Below are 14291 nucleotides of genomic sequence, written 5' to 3'. Positions count from 1 at the left end.
GCTGACTGAGGCTCTAAACACTAAACAATGGACAGACAGCGAATGCGGCGGACCCCTGGTGCTGTGGTAGCGATCAACGTCAGATACGGTGGGCCCTGCATTGTCGATAAGACGGCCGATCCGATCACCGCTAACTTGCTGCCAATTACCCGTCCACAGTTTCCCCTCGTCTATGTGACAACATGGTACCCAAAGCATTTCAAGCAGGTTACGCGAACACTACGGGCTTCAGAAAGGTTGTAAAGGCAACTATATACATCAAGAAGAAGGATGGCATGTCAGATGATGATTTCATCGAGTATTACAACAACAACCATGCTCAGCGGGCAGTTCCCATTCTTCAGCGCCATGGCATACTCAGCTACAGCCTTGTATAGCCACGAACAAAGCCAATTTCTTGTACCGAAGCTGAGACCGCCACAGACATATCATCTAGAGCGAGATCGCAAAGCTATACAAGACATCATGCACGGCAAAGCCAGACTTATGGATTATGACGCCATCTGCACCTTTGTCTTTCCCGACTATCTGGCCCTGGCCAAGTTCATGTACGATAAAGATGGAGCCGCGCTCAACAGTGACCATGAAAACTTTATGGACGACAGTCAAATGAAGATGATGGTCGGAGATGAGTATATGCTGATCGAGAACGGGAATAAAGTCGGATGACCGAATTGCAATCGAAGACGCAGTCTCCATGGGGGGTATCATTGAACCGTACCAAGTGTACAAATGCATCGCCAAGATGTCACCGCGTCTACCTCTGGCCCTTGCCTCTGCCTCTGCCTGCAAATCCACGTGGTGCCGACGAGCATTTGGCTGCGATATGTCCCTTCTGTCCGCATTTGTAGCATTCCATGTCGACCATGCCATTGAAGCCCCCTCTACCTGTGCCTCCTGAGCGTCGACCGCCTGATATCGATGTCAAGCCCTGCAGGTTTCCATCGTTGTTCTGTCGCTTCGGTGTTGTCAGGGCTGATTCGTCGCCTGTACTTGGGCGCATTTTCTTTGATTCGCGCCTCTCTGACGCCATTTCGCGCTTCGTCTGTCGGATAAGATCTGCCGCAGGATCTTCTGAATCATAGTCGTCCTCGGATTCCTCGGATTCTGAATCTGAGTTTTCAGTCTTAACCAAGGGTACGGAATTCTGAAGCACGTCAGCTCGATCGTTCCACCAGGTCTTTTTAGACGCACATCTGCCTTCTTCTTAACTCCACCACCGAATTGCATTCTTATGGGCCTGATCTCCTCTTCCTCGTCTTCCTCATCGTCCTCCGCATCCAGCTCAGCAAACCCCGCTTGCCTAACGTTCATCGCATCTTGCCTCTTGCCTTCGAGAGGATCCTTGAAGCTCAATACCCACTTCGTCTCGCCTGCGTGCTGTGCGGCCTTGTCTAGTGCAGCCTGGCGCTTCGCTTCCTCTGCGTCCAACCCCGATTGTATGATCTCCCGGTCCGAAGTTCCTACTGCAGAACCATTCGAGAGGCGCGCTTTCTTGGTGGGCGGCCCATCAGGCGTCGAGGGTGAAGACTTTGCGGCAGCACGCTGCATGAACTACTTGCGTTTTAGCAGATTCGTCGGATGGTACAGTAGTCTTACATACCTTCATTCCCATTAGCCCCTTGGACATGGTTTTGGGTGTGTTTCCAGACATTTTGTAGTTGGTCACAAGTCTCAACGTTGCCTGGTATGGTTGATTAGAATTTGGTGTTGCTGTCTTCGTTGCGCGTTCGCGCAGTCGCGTTCAGCGAACTTTTGGCGCACAGACCGTGTCTATTTCGCTATCGATAACAATGCCGATGCCGATATGACGGCATGTAGCCCTGCTGCCTTCCTCTCACCCCCACCCACCGATGCTGACGAGCAACACCCTCCCGAGCCATCGAACAGGGCTTCTCTCGGCACCGTATTTAGCAGGCGTTCGTGCCCTAGTCTGCAATTTGGGACAATCATTAATACGGCATGGGCTGAGCTATACATCACTTCCCTGGTCACATAAAAGCAGGGCAGCATAGCACCCATGGATTTGAACAAGGCGTCAAAGAGAAGGATGTTGAAAGGGGCCAGGCTCACACAACGTGCAATGACGCGCAATGGGACGTTCGAGAACTCTTAAAAAGCCGTGAATTAACAGTAGTGATGATCTAGCGTCACACTACACCTTGAATCTTGGATATGTGCCGGCCATCATGTCCATCGAGGATGGGTTCAAACTAATTACATGGCATCGTTGCCACGTGCGGAGCCCCAGATCTTCAGTATTCCATCATTAAAGCCAGCGCCGCTCTATGCAATTGGGGTATCGTTTGAGGTTCCAGCCTCCAGTGTCATGCCGTAGAAGGTGGCGTATGACGCCATTGGTCGTTAAGGATAAGTCGTCTCAGTAGTACGTTTAGTATAGTCTGTGATATGCCTCAAGAAATCGCTCCGTCACAAAATGCTCAAGTAGGTCTAGACATGCTGGGATCCATGGCTTTCGAGAAGAGTGCGGCTTTTAGCTGGCGGTAGGCCTCGATGGCAGCTTCGCGAGATTGAGCCTCGGATTCTGATTCTGGAGACGAATACGACTGATGTCTGGGCAATGAAGATGTCCATGTCGATATGTTGGATGCGTGCGCGGGCGTCAAGAAGGGGTGCGACGACTGGTGAGTGGCGACAGAGGCCATGATTCTTGGAGAAGGGGTAGAGGAAGGTTGAGAGCCGGTTGAGCTTGGAGCACGAGAAGGCATGTTGTTATGCTGGAAAAGAGGAATCTGGCAACCCATATATGATCTCGCAATAATTTGTCAAACGAGATACGAAAATAACAAATTTCCAAAGTCGAGTTGCGACTCTGAACTCCGAAACGTGCTCCGGCACGATTACGACTAGGGCTTGCAGGATGGCGGCTTCGCCAAATTACCCCTCTGAGACGTTCATGCCTCCGACATGATAATAAGAAAGGTAACCTTATTGGTGCCGTCAATGACACGACAATCAGTGAGCAGGTACGCAGAGGTTGAGCGGGAGATCGTCGCGAAGCATCGTCTACCCAATAGCAACACGGCAACCAGGGATGTGCCTGCTCTGGGTTCCGGGGTGCTAGATGCCACGAGGTAGAAAATCGTATGTTGTTTGACAAATCCCAGAGAGTCGGGAAACGCCAATTTCATCAAGCGCATACGCGAGAATGATTTGTGACTTTCCGGCCATCTGGTGGTGTTAATTCCAAATCCCACATACGTAATCGACGCTAACGGCCACTAGTTCCTCCGGTCTCACCTCCTCGAAACGCGACTTTAGCGACATCTATGCAAATCTCGCGTACACCTGTAGATGCTCATGAGCTCGGTCCGCCAGCAAACCCACGCCTCGCGTTTAAAGCGCCTCAACCGTTCGTATTGTCGCTGATCGCAAGCCTTCGGTTGCACGAGCACACTTCTCTAGAACTTTGACACGACATCGAATATGGAGACATCTCGTCCCTAACGACGTGCCACATTTCTCGTCTGTTAGCAAGCCGAACCGTCTGCTCGAAAACACGAGTCTCTGAACAAGTTCCCATCGTCATGATCGCTTGTTTGCTTGGCTCTTGTAAACAAAAGCACATAAGGCAATAACACCTACGGATATCTCCCCACAGCGCACACCGCTTATCACATGTTCACCCAGCCGGGTAAGGCTCCACTCAGGCAGCCACCACAGGTTTGCTCCTCCAGAAATGTCGGACTAAAGCAGTCTGCGGTGACAAATTACTGTGCAGCAAAATGTGTGCCAGCTGGGACTCAGTCTCCACAACTGTACAGTGCCAGTAAGGTTGTTGAATCAGTCTGAAGAGCAACGTATACATGTGTCGAATCGCGAAGGTCTTATCTGCTAGCATCGGCCCCATGCTACCATATAGTTGGGGAACAAATCATACAAAGGAATTAAGGTACGATTGAATATCCACTGCCATTAACTTCATCTTCAGTATCGATATTTGTACCCGCACAGTGTCGGCAACTTTCATAACCGATACCCGATGCACCTCAATCCAGTTAACTTCAAGTAGATCTTCTAGCTATTTAAGTTGCCATGATCCCGCATGGCACTAAGAAATGACGTCTCAGGTGAATTCATAAGCGCAGGCGGCTCAAATAGTGTCCGGATGCGACATCTGACAGCACCTGTCCTTCAAGCCACCTGATGAATCGGTCCGATTTTCCATATGTTAACCTATTCACCTTCAATCACATAATCGCGCTAGAATATCGAATACAGTTGTTGCTCTTGGCGTTATACAACACGTGGCCGATGAATTGTATAGAGCCAATGATGGCCTACTACTCATACTGCTAACAGTAAAACCAGCACTAAGCAGTTTTGCGATGGTCGCAAGGCTTTTGTAATGTTTGTTACAACTGCGACCTGAACACACGGCGCCTGCGCAGTATTTACTTTCCGTGAGCGTTACAATATGCACGTTTAGTATCCTCAAACGGGGTAATCTTATAGTAGGATCTAGTGGCTGTTCTAAATGATTTCCACACATATCGCATATCTGGTTCAGCACGTGCCGATTCCATTAGTGAACCACATTCTAACATAACGCCAAGATTCAATTGTGGCATTTTCTCCAATTCGGTAGGAAGTGTTACTCAACGGCCTTCTTTTTTTCATATCCGCACGCATTGTACTAGGATCTAAGATTCATATGGGAATATAGTTGGAAGAAGACCTCGGTGGGTCTACCAATCATAGCAACCACAACCACAACGCCCCTCGTTGCACAAAGATTCCGTCCAGCCCTGGTTTACATTTTCGTCAGGTAAAGGCGACTAGCTGATTAAGACCCTTCTTGAGACCACAACTATTGCACTGCCTGGCTGTTGTGCAAACGCTCGAATGCACCCACTTCAAGTTTGACTTGAACACACCTCTCCTCATCTTCAACATGCATGACCAATCTCCAAGCTGATTCGTCTTGGATTTCAAAGCGCCTGCGGGCATACGCCATGAGACCCTGGTTCCTACCGTGACCTTCACCGCCCTTGCCTTGATCTAATCGTCGTAGATGTTGTCTATTGGCTTCACGGTGTTGGCCGCCGGAAGCAAGATGCTCACTCGAATCTTCCTAGAGGGTGGGAGGCTGATAGAAATGTAGAGTGCAGTATCCATGGCGATGGTTCCAGGCGAGGAAGTTTTGAATCACCCTATCTTTCCGCTATGAGGAAGATAAGTGATGCTCGTCCCACTCCGTACGCTGATCGTTTGCAGCATATACTTGCCCAGACTATCCTCTACCATTTGGCGACCAACCTCGCTACACCGTGGTCCTTCCAGGAATTGATGTCGATGTCGCAGTTATCCATGCGTCGCTGCTCTTCACGAAGCTCCTCTTCACGCGCTTCCTTCCGGCTTTCATCTCGGAGCAGTCCTTCAGCTGCAGAAGATGCAAGGACTTGCAGAATCTGGACTGGGCTACATGTACTTCGCAGAGGCACAGATGATGACCTGCAAAACTGCCGAAGTAACAAGCGGCGAGACACTCTGGCTGCGACGAATGAGTTCCCTCCGCGGGTTGCCACGGCCAAAGAGATGGAGAGGCTGGGGAGTAGCAAGCGAAACACAATATAGCTTACCGAAGACGGGATGTAGCTTCTGCTATGACGTATGTCAACATCGCCGCTTAATACATTGTTGCGCTACCACTATGCTATCACGACAAGAGAAGATGGGTCAGTTACGTGCCTTGGGGCGTTGCAGTGTCTAAGTACACGATGAATGTCATATTTCTCCACGACTCTGGAGAGCTCGCAGGCAGATGACAAGGAATGCCCCCACCAGGCGCTAGCGCGGCAGCTTAGCTTGTCGGCCGTGCTCAACCTCAACCTGCATCCAACAACGATTGAATGCAACTCGGTCTGCGTCCTCGTTTGCGAACACGGCCATCTTTGTACGATCTTGTTCAGAAGAAGAACATTGACCAGATCTCGATATCTGGAGCTCACCCCGCCGCCGGCCCCGACGACGTTGAGCCACACCGAATACCGCTTCCCGCGAGCCCGCTGATATCACCACGAGGCGAGCTTCCCACCCAGCCGCCGCCACCTCATATCACTCTACAAGAAGCCAGTGACGACGAGAAAGACACACCAGTAGACAAGATGCCTCCTGTAAGCAGCATCAGCTATCGAGGGACATGTGGCGCATGCAGCTAATTCGTGGGCGCAGAAGCAACAGAAGAAGCAGGAGCAGAAGTCGGAGGGCGAGGAGCATGGTAAGCTCGAGCATTCTACACAAATGTGCAAATTCTGTTGGAAGACATCGCTAACTCTGTGTAGGCGCCATCTACTCCATTTCCGGGTACGTCACCGCTGTACAGTGCTCGAGTCGCATACTGATCCACCCAGCCCTGTCATCATTGCCGAGAACATGATCGGATGTGCTATGTACGAGCTTGTATGTTGATTGAAATGCGCTGAGATGGGAGAATGCTGACTCGTCTAGGTTCGTGTTGGTCATGACAACCTCGTTGGTGAGGTCATTCGAATCGAAGCCGACAAGGCCACCATCCAGGTCTACGAAGAGACTGGTACGCACACCACACACATGTACACACGGCAGGACGTGGCTAATATCGCATAGCTGGTGTAACTGTAGGCGACCCCGTATACAGGACCGGACAGCCATTGTCTGTCGAGCTTGGTCCCGGTCTTATGGAAACCATCTACGATGGTATCCAGCGTCCTCTCAAGGGTATTGCCGACGACGCGAACAGCATTTACATTCCCCGCGGCATCAACCTGCCTGCTCTCGACCGCAAGAAGAAGTGGGAGTTTACACCAGGTTCCCTAAAGGTTGGAGACCACATCACTGGTGGTGACGTCTTTGGTACTGTCTTCGAGAACAGTCTCCTCAGCGAACATAGGGTTCTGCTGCCTCCCCGTGCCAAGGGTACCATCACCCGCATCGCCGAGAAGGGCAGCTACACCGTTGACGAGAAGATCCTGGAGCTTGACTTCAACGGCACCAAGACCGAGTACAGCATGATGCATAAGTGGCCCGTACGGGTGCCCCGTCCTTCCAACGAGAAGATGTCGTCCGACCAGCCCCTCATTGTCGGCCAACGTGTCCTCGACTCTTTGTTCCCCAGTGTCCAGGGTGGTACCGTGTGCATCCCAGGCGCTTTTGGATGCGGCAAGACTGTCATTTCCCAGTCTCTATCCAAGTTCTCCAACAGTGACATTATCGTTTACGTTGGATGCGGTGAGCGAGGAAACGAGATGGCTGAAGTCCTGATGGACTTCCCAGAACTCACCATTGACGTCAATGGCAAGAAGGAGCCTATCATGAAGCGAACAACACTCATCGCCAACACCTCCAACATGCCTGTGGCTGCCCGTGAAGCCTCCATCTATACTGGCATCACAGTCGCCGAGTACGTAATATTTCCTGAACGAACTGCATGTGAAACAGGCACTGACTTCGTACTCCAATCTTTAGGTACTTTCGCGACCAGGGCAAGGATGTAGCTATGATGGCTGACTCGTCGTCGCGATGGGCTGAGGCTCTTCGTGAGATTTCCGGACGTCTCGGAGAGATGCCTGCTGACCAAGGTTTCCCTGCTTACCTTGGTGCTAAGCTTGCGTCTTTCTATGAGCGTGCTGGTCGCGTCCAGGCTCTGGGTAGTCCTGAGCGTTTCGGCAGTGTGTCTATCGTCGGTGCTGTCAGCCCTCCAGGTGGTGACTTCTCGGACCCCGTTACTACTAGTACCCTCAACATTGTGCAGGTCTTCTGGGGTCTTGACAAGAAGCTTGCTCAGCGAAAGCATTTCCCGTCCGTCAACACGTCGATCAGTTACAGCAAGTACACAACCCCGCTCGACAAGTACTACGCCAAGAACAACCCCGAGTTCCCCCGTCTGCGCGATCGCATCAAGGAGCTTCTGACCACTTCAGACGACCTCGACCAAGTTGTGCAACTTGTCGGTAAATCAGCTCTGGGTGACGGTGACAAGATTACGCTTGACGTTGCTACACTACTCAAGGAGGACTTCTTGCAACAAAACGGTTACTCAGACTACGACCAGTTCTGTCCACTGTGGAAGACTGAATGGATGATGAAGAACATGATGGCATTTCACGACGAGGCTCAGAAGGCTGTCTCCCAAGGGCATGCATGGCCCAAGGTCCGCGATGCGACCTCGGAGATCCAGAGCCAGCTCCGTTCGATGAAGTTCGAGCTGCCCAGCGACGGCCAGGAGAAGGTCACCAAGAAGGTAAGTTCAGTCAACTGTTGTTATCGTATAAATACTAATGTTCAAACAGTACGAAGAACTTCTACAGAAGATGACCGACAAGTTTGCATCGGTTGTCGACGAGTAAATGTGTGTGCCTCAAGGTGATTTTCCCATAGCGCGTCTGTCTAGTATATCTCCATGATTATAGAATGCGAATTGTACCAAGATACCAGTACTGCTGCCTGAACCGCTGACGACGCTGTTTCGCGTCCTGTGACCACAATGCGCGTCATGTGCGCCTGCCCCAACGTCGTTGTACTGCGAGTGTCGAGATAGCTCCATGTGAATAAAAGTGGCGTATCGGAATGATTGAGCGCATCTCCCATGTGATGCATCTGACAGTTTGGTGACGTACGCATGTCGAGAAAATGCCCAAGTCGCATTTCGTGGGGCTGAGTCGTGTGGCGTATCGAAGCTTGGGCTCTCTCCGACGTTGGCACTTGCAGCAGCTACGCAACCCGCAAGCAACAACCCCAGATCTCAGACACTTTCGCCTCCAACAACTTTGATACCACCTACACCCGTATACACGGTTATCCGCGAACACTGAGCGTATTCAAACATCCTCCACTCACACTTCGCCGACCATGGCGACAAACCCAAATGCGTACGCACATGTCTGGAACAGCCCCTCGCATTGCGGAAAGATAACAGGTGTCCAGCATCAACGTGAACGACCCCGGGCTGATCACTCTCGTAAACAAGCTCCAGGATGTCTTCACCACAGTCGGGGTACGTCGCTCTCTTCCGCCTACTCGCGCGCAACTATCTGCAACCCAAGTCCAAACACCCGTACTGATGCCTAAGTTAGGTCCAAAATCCCATAGACTTGCCTCAGATCGCTGTCGTAGGATCGCAGTCCAGCGGAAAGAGTTCAGTGCTTGAGAACATTGTTGGAAGAGACTTGTGAGTGTTCGCAACTGCATCAAGGCGTGAGCGGAATATACTGACGGTAGCTCTACAGCCTGCCCCGAGGAACTGGTATTGTTACTCGAAGACCACTCATTCTCCAACTCATCAACCGCGCATCCTCGCAACCGAACGGCACTACCGAAGGAGCAAAGACAACAGACCAGGAGAACAATTCCGACGAGTGGGGCGAGTTCCTGCACATTCCTGGCCAGAAGTTCCACGACTTCAGCAAGATACGGGACGAGATTGTAAGGGAGACAGAGTCCAAGACTGGTCGAAATGCTGGTATCTCGCCTGCACCCATCAACTTGAGAATATACTCGCCAAATGTCCTCACGCTCACGCTGGTCGACTTGCCCGGTCTAACAAAGGTGCCTGTCGGTGATCAGCCAAGGGATATTGAACGTCAGATCCGAGAGATGGTTCTCAAGCAGATCAGCAAGCCCAATGCCATCATTCTCGCTGTCACCGCTGCGAATACCGATTTGGCCAATTCCGACGGTCTGAAGCTGGCTCGTGAAGTAGACCCTGAGGGACAACGAACCATTGGTGTTTTGACCAAGGTAGATCTGATGGACGAAGGAACCGACGTCGTAGACATCCTTGCCGGTCGCATTATTCCATTGCGGTTGGGCTACGTACCAGTTGTCAACCGAGGACAGAGGGACATCGAGAACAAAAAGGCCATCTCATACGCGCTCGAGCACGAGAGGCAATATTTCGAGAACCACAAGGCATACCGCAACAAGGCAGCATACTGCGGTACACCTTACTTGGCGCGGAAGCTGAATTTGGTAGGTTCAGGCTCTTGTGTATTTGAGCGGTCGACAGCTAACAGCTACAGATCCTTATGATGCATATCAAACAGACTCTCCCCGATATCAAAGCTCGCATCGCTTCGTCGCTACAAAAGTATCAGGCAGAACTTTCGTCGCTGGGCAACTCCATGCTCGGCAACAGCTCCAACATTGTCCTAAACATGATCACAGAATTCACCAACGAATACCGGGGAGTGCTAGAGGGCAACAACCAAGAGCTTTCCGCAGTTGAACTTTCAGGTGGAGCCCGTATCTCTTTCGTCTACCACGAATTGTACGCCAATGGTGTAAAGGCCGTTGATCCCTTCGATCAGGTCAAAGACATGGACATCCGGACCGTTCTCTACAACTCGTCTGGTTCATCTCCCGCGCTGTTCGTTGGTACTACTGCTTTCGAACTCATTGTGAAGCAGCAAATCAAGCGACTAGAAGAACCTAGCTTAAAGTGTGTCAGTCTCGTCTATGATGAGTTGATTAGGATCCTCAGCCAACTTCTCAACAAGAACGCTTTCCGCAGATACCCAGGATTGAAAGAGAAGCTGCACCAGGTCGTTGTTAGCTTCTTTAAGAAGGCCATGGAGCCCACCAACAAGCTCGTAAAGGATCTTGTCGCTATGGAGTCGGTCTACATCAACACTGGTCACCCTGACTTCATCAACGGTTCGCGTGCTATGGCGATTGTACATGAGCGACACAATAGCAGTAGGCCTCAGCAAGTAGACCCCAAGACTGGAAAACCACTCCCACCTAGTGTCCCGCCGCGGTCGATATCTCCATCGCTCGATCCTAATGAGGGCGGTGGCTTCTTTGGCTCATTCTTCGCTAGCAAGAACAAGAAGAAGATGGCAGCTATGGAGCCTCCGCCCCCTACACTGAAGGCTTCAGGCACCCTTTCCGAAAAGGAGTCGCAAGAAGTTGAAGTTATCAGTAAGGTTCCCCTGGCGACGATTTTGTACATGACTAACGGTATCCAGAACTACTGATCACCTCATACTTCAACATTGTCCGTCGAACAATGATCGATATGGTACCCAAGGCCATTATGCTGAACCTTGTCCAGTGGACCAAGGAGAACATGCAAGGCGAGCTTCTCACCAACATGTACAAGACAGACGAGCTCGACGAGCTACTGAAGGAGTCAGAGTACACTGTCAAGAGGCGGAAGGACTGCCAGCAGATGGTGGAGAGCTTGTCCAAGGCGCAGGAGATTGTGAATCAAGTGCAGTAGATGGGTGCATATCTAGAGCGGTCTTGCTGCTAGATTTGTGTGTTCTCTGGATTTGGCATTCTACCATGGTATGCAAGGTGTTTTGGGTGCTAGCTCGTTGTGTTCCTGTTCTGAGCTTGCTCGTAGTGTAGTCAGCTATGCGATGATGCAGGCAAAATATATATGTCGTAATCACTGTGCTCTATGTGGGATGCATGATGGTGTTCCTACCTGCTGTGTGGCTTGTGGGCGGCGTGCGGAGAACGCACAGGCCACCGAGCATCTCGAAAAGTCGCAATGGACTGAGATGCACGCCTCTTCAGCACCAGAGCGGCCATGCTGCTCCCACGAATATTTGCGCCTGTCCGCGCATCGTTAGCGACATCGACGACGTTCATCGCCCCATCTACCCGTGTTCTCGATGCCCTCCGCGCAGCCAATGGCACCTCGGCCCCTACCCCGGTCCTCTCCTTCGTAAGACATTCAGCGCATCAGGCACAAGGACGAGCCAACGGAGCAAAAGATGGGCCTGGAAAACGGTTAGGAGCCAAGAAGAGTGGAGGTGTGTCTCGTCAACTAGGCGTTTTGTCAGACAGGCATGGCTAACTGCAATGCAGGAGAGTATGTTATCCCAGGAAACATCATCTTCCGCCAACGAGGCACAGCGTGGTTTCCCGGCGAGAACTGCAAATTCGGTCGCGATCACTGCATCTTCGCTACAGAGTCTGGTTATGTCCGGTACTACCGTGACCCACGGAAACACCCAAAGAGACAGTACATTGGTGTCGCCCTTGAGAAAGACCACACCCTTCCATATCCACCAAACGCGGCAAGGCGGAGACGACTAAACATGCTCGCTGTTCCCATCACATCGCCCACAAACCCTTCTGCTGATGCAGTCATTGTAACCGATCTACAAGTTGGCGACGGCACAGGCAGCCCAAGCAGCGTCCGCGATACCCCGCGCGAAGCGACAAGGAAGGGATTGACCTTGACCAAGGGCAAGGGATACGCGTACCGCGAGGCCAACTGGCAGATTGGACGTGCGGCAGAGAGAGCGGGTGTACAGGTCAAGGAGTTTGTGCCTGGCGACCGATGGACAGCGTGGCGGAAGAGGAGCACAAGGATCAAGGCTAACATGGAGAGGAAGAGACTCAGGAACGCGGGCAAGAAGACTAGCAAGCCCAAGGCGAGGAAGGCGAGAGCGTAGAGCAGTGAGATGACATGCTTTGGCTTGTATGAATACATGTGTATACTGAAGACATGAAGCCTGTTCTGGCCCTGTACCAACTTGAAAAGCAATAGAGTGAGCGAGTTATCAGGAACAAAGTGTTTAGCACGGCTATAGCCTTGCAGAATCCTTCCAGACCAGGCCTCCTTGGTCTTCGATATAATGCCTCCCCTTTGTCCATCCCATCCATGTGCTTAACGTATCTTCACCCCCGTGGCCAGGCTTCAAGCCCTTCTCGCTCCACCCACTGCCGTCCAATCCTATACCCTGACCCTCTGCAGCCGATCGCCCATCATCACCGTCCTTGATCGCATACCCAGGGGTAGACTTCAAGGTTACAGCCGGCCGTTGATCGAAACCTTGGGTCTCGAGCTCACCCTGTGTAAGCACAGGAGTGCAGCATGCATCCGTACCATCAAATATAGCCTCCCACTCCTCGCGCGTCTTCTTCTTGAATTCTACTGTGAAGAAGTCTTTGAGCTTTGGCCAGTCTGCCTTGTCATCCCTATTCCCAGGTAGATCCGACGGCTTAAGGCCCATACCCTTGAGCAACGCGGCGTAGAACTGTGGTTCGATCGCGCCTACTGCCATGTACTTCCCGTCCTTGGTCTCGTATGTATCGTAAAACGGCGCTCCACCATCGAGCATATTTGTTCCCCTCTCCCTTTTCCAGACGTCCGTTTTTAGTCCTAATCGTGGCATAGTCGCCAATATGGCACTCCCATCCACCATGTTTGCCTCGACGACTTGTCCAAATCCGCTCCTTTCCCTCGCCAGCAGTGCCAGCACTATACCTATGAAACACATGGCGCCGCCTCCCGCAAAATCTCCAACTACATTGCCTGGTGCATACGGCCTCTCCCCTTTGCGCCCAAACATACTCAACACGCCCGAAACAGCGATGTAGTTGATGTCGTGCCCAGCCATTTGACTGTATTTCCCGTCTCGACGGAATCCGGTCATGCGCGCCACGATTAAGCGCTTGTTCAACTTCAGCAGCACTTTGTCGGGGTCGAGACCGGCCTTCTCCAACACGCCGGGTCGGAAGGGATCGATTACAACGTCGACATTCGCGACGATCTTCTTGATTAGCGCGAGGCCCGCAGGAGACTTGAGGTTCACGCATATCGAAGTTTTGCGGCGCGTTAGTTGGTCGGTGGACGGGGTTGCAGGTGCGCGGTCGAGGCGGAGGACTGTTGCGCCATAGTCTGCTAGGAGCATGCCGGCGAAGGGCCCTGGATGCTATTAGACGCTATCCTTACAGCTCTATCCGAGCAAACAAGCTTAGCTTTACCTGGAGCGAGTCCTGCGAATTCAAGGACGCGGATGTCCGCCAGCGGGGGCGGTTGATGTGCTGTTGTCATGGTGAAGTTGCTATTGGACACGACGTGCTACTTGGGACGATTGAAGTGATGCAAGTCAAACCAAGTTGACGCGAATCTGGTGGTACGCATGCTCGACGTCGACATAGTTGGTTGTTGCGGCGGCCGGCTAAGGACGTCCGCGGGGAAGCCGAGGTGCGGATATCGCGAGCTGGAAAGCTGGGGTAGCTTCCTTGTCCGCCTTCGCGTTTGACTTGTTTGTTTGCATCCACACGCACTCGTATACCGACCATCGTCAGACACTCCTCTCGCCTTTGCGTCTATCGACTTGAGGCTGATGTAGTCTGGCATGCCAAACAATGTGTATTTGTCCCGGCACGATGTGCGTTTCCCCACTTTTCTACGACTGGTAGCATTAGGCATCAGCGCCTACTTGTCTGCCAGAGCGATCTGACAAGAATCCAAAAGCGTCGTGTAGGTAACTGCTGCTACTTTGGAGTCATAGCTCTTTGGTCAACCGCTCCATAACAGACGTGGC

At 51.9% G+C, this 14291-nt stretch overlaps 7 protein-coding genes across 7 annotated transcripts; 4 read left to right on the top strand and 3 right to left on the bottom strand.

The window, feature by feature from the left end:
- Positions 1-182: 182 nt before the first annotated feature.
- GT037_002212 (uncharacterized protein) lies at positions 183-669 on the top strand (the record flags this gene model as incomplete). Its single annotated transcript, XM_038927259.1, has 2 exons — positions 183-371; positions 424-669. 2 exons carry the CDS (start codon positions 183-185, stop codon positions 667-669), a joined length of 435 nt encoding a protein of 144 aa, XP_038790551.1.
- An 88-nt stretch (positions 670-757) lies between these two features.
- Positions 758-1654, bottom strand: GT037_002211 (zinc knuckle protein; the record flags this gene model as incomplete). The annotated part of the gene is made up of 3 exons (XM_038927258.1): positions 758-1147; positions 1195-1554; positions 1604-1654. The coding sequence occupies 3 exons, from the start codon at positions 1652-1654 to the stop codon at positions 758-760; spliced, it is 801 nt and encodes a 266-aa protein (XP_038790550.1).
- Positions 1655-2441: 787 nt separating this feature from the next.
- GT037_002210 (uncharacterized protein) lies at positions 2442-2765 on the bottom strand (the record flags this gene model as incomplete). Its single annotated transcript, XM_038927257.1, has 1 exon — positions 2442-2765. One exon carries the CDS (start codon positions 2763-2765, stop codon positions 2442-2444), a length of 324 nt encoding a protein of 107 aa, XP_038790549.1.
- Positions 2766-5310: 2545 nt separating this feature from the next.
- On the top strand, positions 5311-5598 carry GT037_002209 (uncharacterized protein; the record flags this gene model as incomplete). Its single annotated transcript, XM_038927256.1, has 1 exon — positions 5311-5598. One exon carries the CDS (start codon positions 5311-5313, stop codon positions 5596-5598), a length of 288 nt encoding a protein of 95 aa, XP_038790548.1.
- Positions 5599-5873: 275 nt separating this feature from the next.
- Positions 5874-8348, top strand: GT037_002208 (vacuolar atp synthase catalytic subunit a; the record flags this gene model as incomplete). The annotated part of the gene is made up of 8 exons (XM_038927255.1): positions 5874-6137; positions 6196-6241; positions 6306-6327; positions 6375-6423; positions 6472-6556; positions 6610-7402; positions 7468-8242; positions 8292-8348. The coding sequence occupies 8 exons, from the start codon at positions 5874-5876 to the stop codon at positions 8346-8348; spliced, it is 2091 nt and encodes a 696-aa protein (XP_038790547.1).
- Positions 8349-8850: 502 nt separating this feature from the next.
- GT037_002207 (vacuolar dynamin-like gtpase) lies at positions 8851-12410 on the top strand (the record flags this gene model as incomplete). The annotated part of the gene is made up of 8 exons (XM_038927254.1): positions 8851-8870; positions 8926-8995; positions 9075-9169; positions 9228-9969; positions 10020-10920; positions 10968-11217; positions 11524-11762; positions 11818-12410. The coding sequence occupies 8 exons, from the start codon at positions 8851-8853 to the stop codon at positions 12408-12410; spliced, it is 2910 nt and encodes a 969-aa protein (XP_038790546.1).
- Positions 12411-12542: 132 nt separating this feature from the next.
- GT037_002206 (uncharacterized protein) lies at positions 12543-13795 on the bottom strand (the record flags this gene model as incomplete). The annotated part of the gene is made up of 2 exons (XM_038927253.1): positions 12543-13666; positions 13726-13795. The coding sequence occupies 2 exons, from the start codon at positions 13793-13795 to the stop codon at positions 12543-12545; spliced, it is 1194 nt and encodes a 397-aa protein (XP_038790545.1).
- Positions 13796-14291: the final 496 nt, after the last annotated feature.

The sequence above is a fragment of the Alternaria burnsii genome (genome assembly GCF_013036055.1).
Source record: "Alternaria burnsii strain CBS107.38 chromosome Unknown 750, whole genome shotgun sequence".
NCBI classification, from domain to species: domain Eukaryota; kingdom Fungi; phylum Ascomycota; class Dothideomycetes; order Pleosporales; family Pleosporaceae; genus Alternaria; species Alternaria burnsii.
Note: the sequence above shows the minus strand (reverse complement) of the source record. Positions and strands in the feature narration are given on the sequence as shown.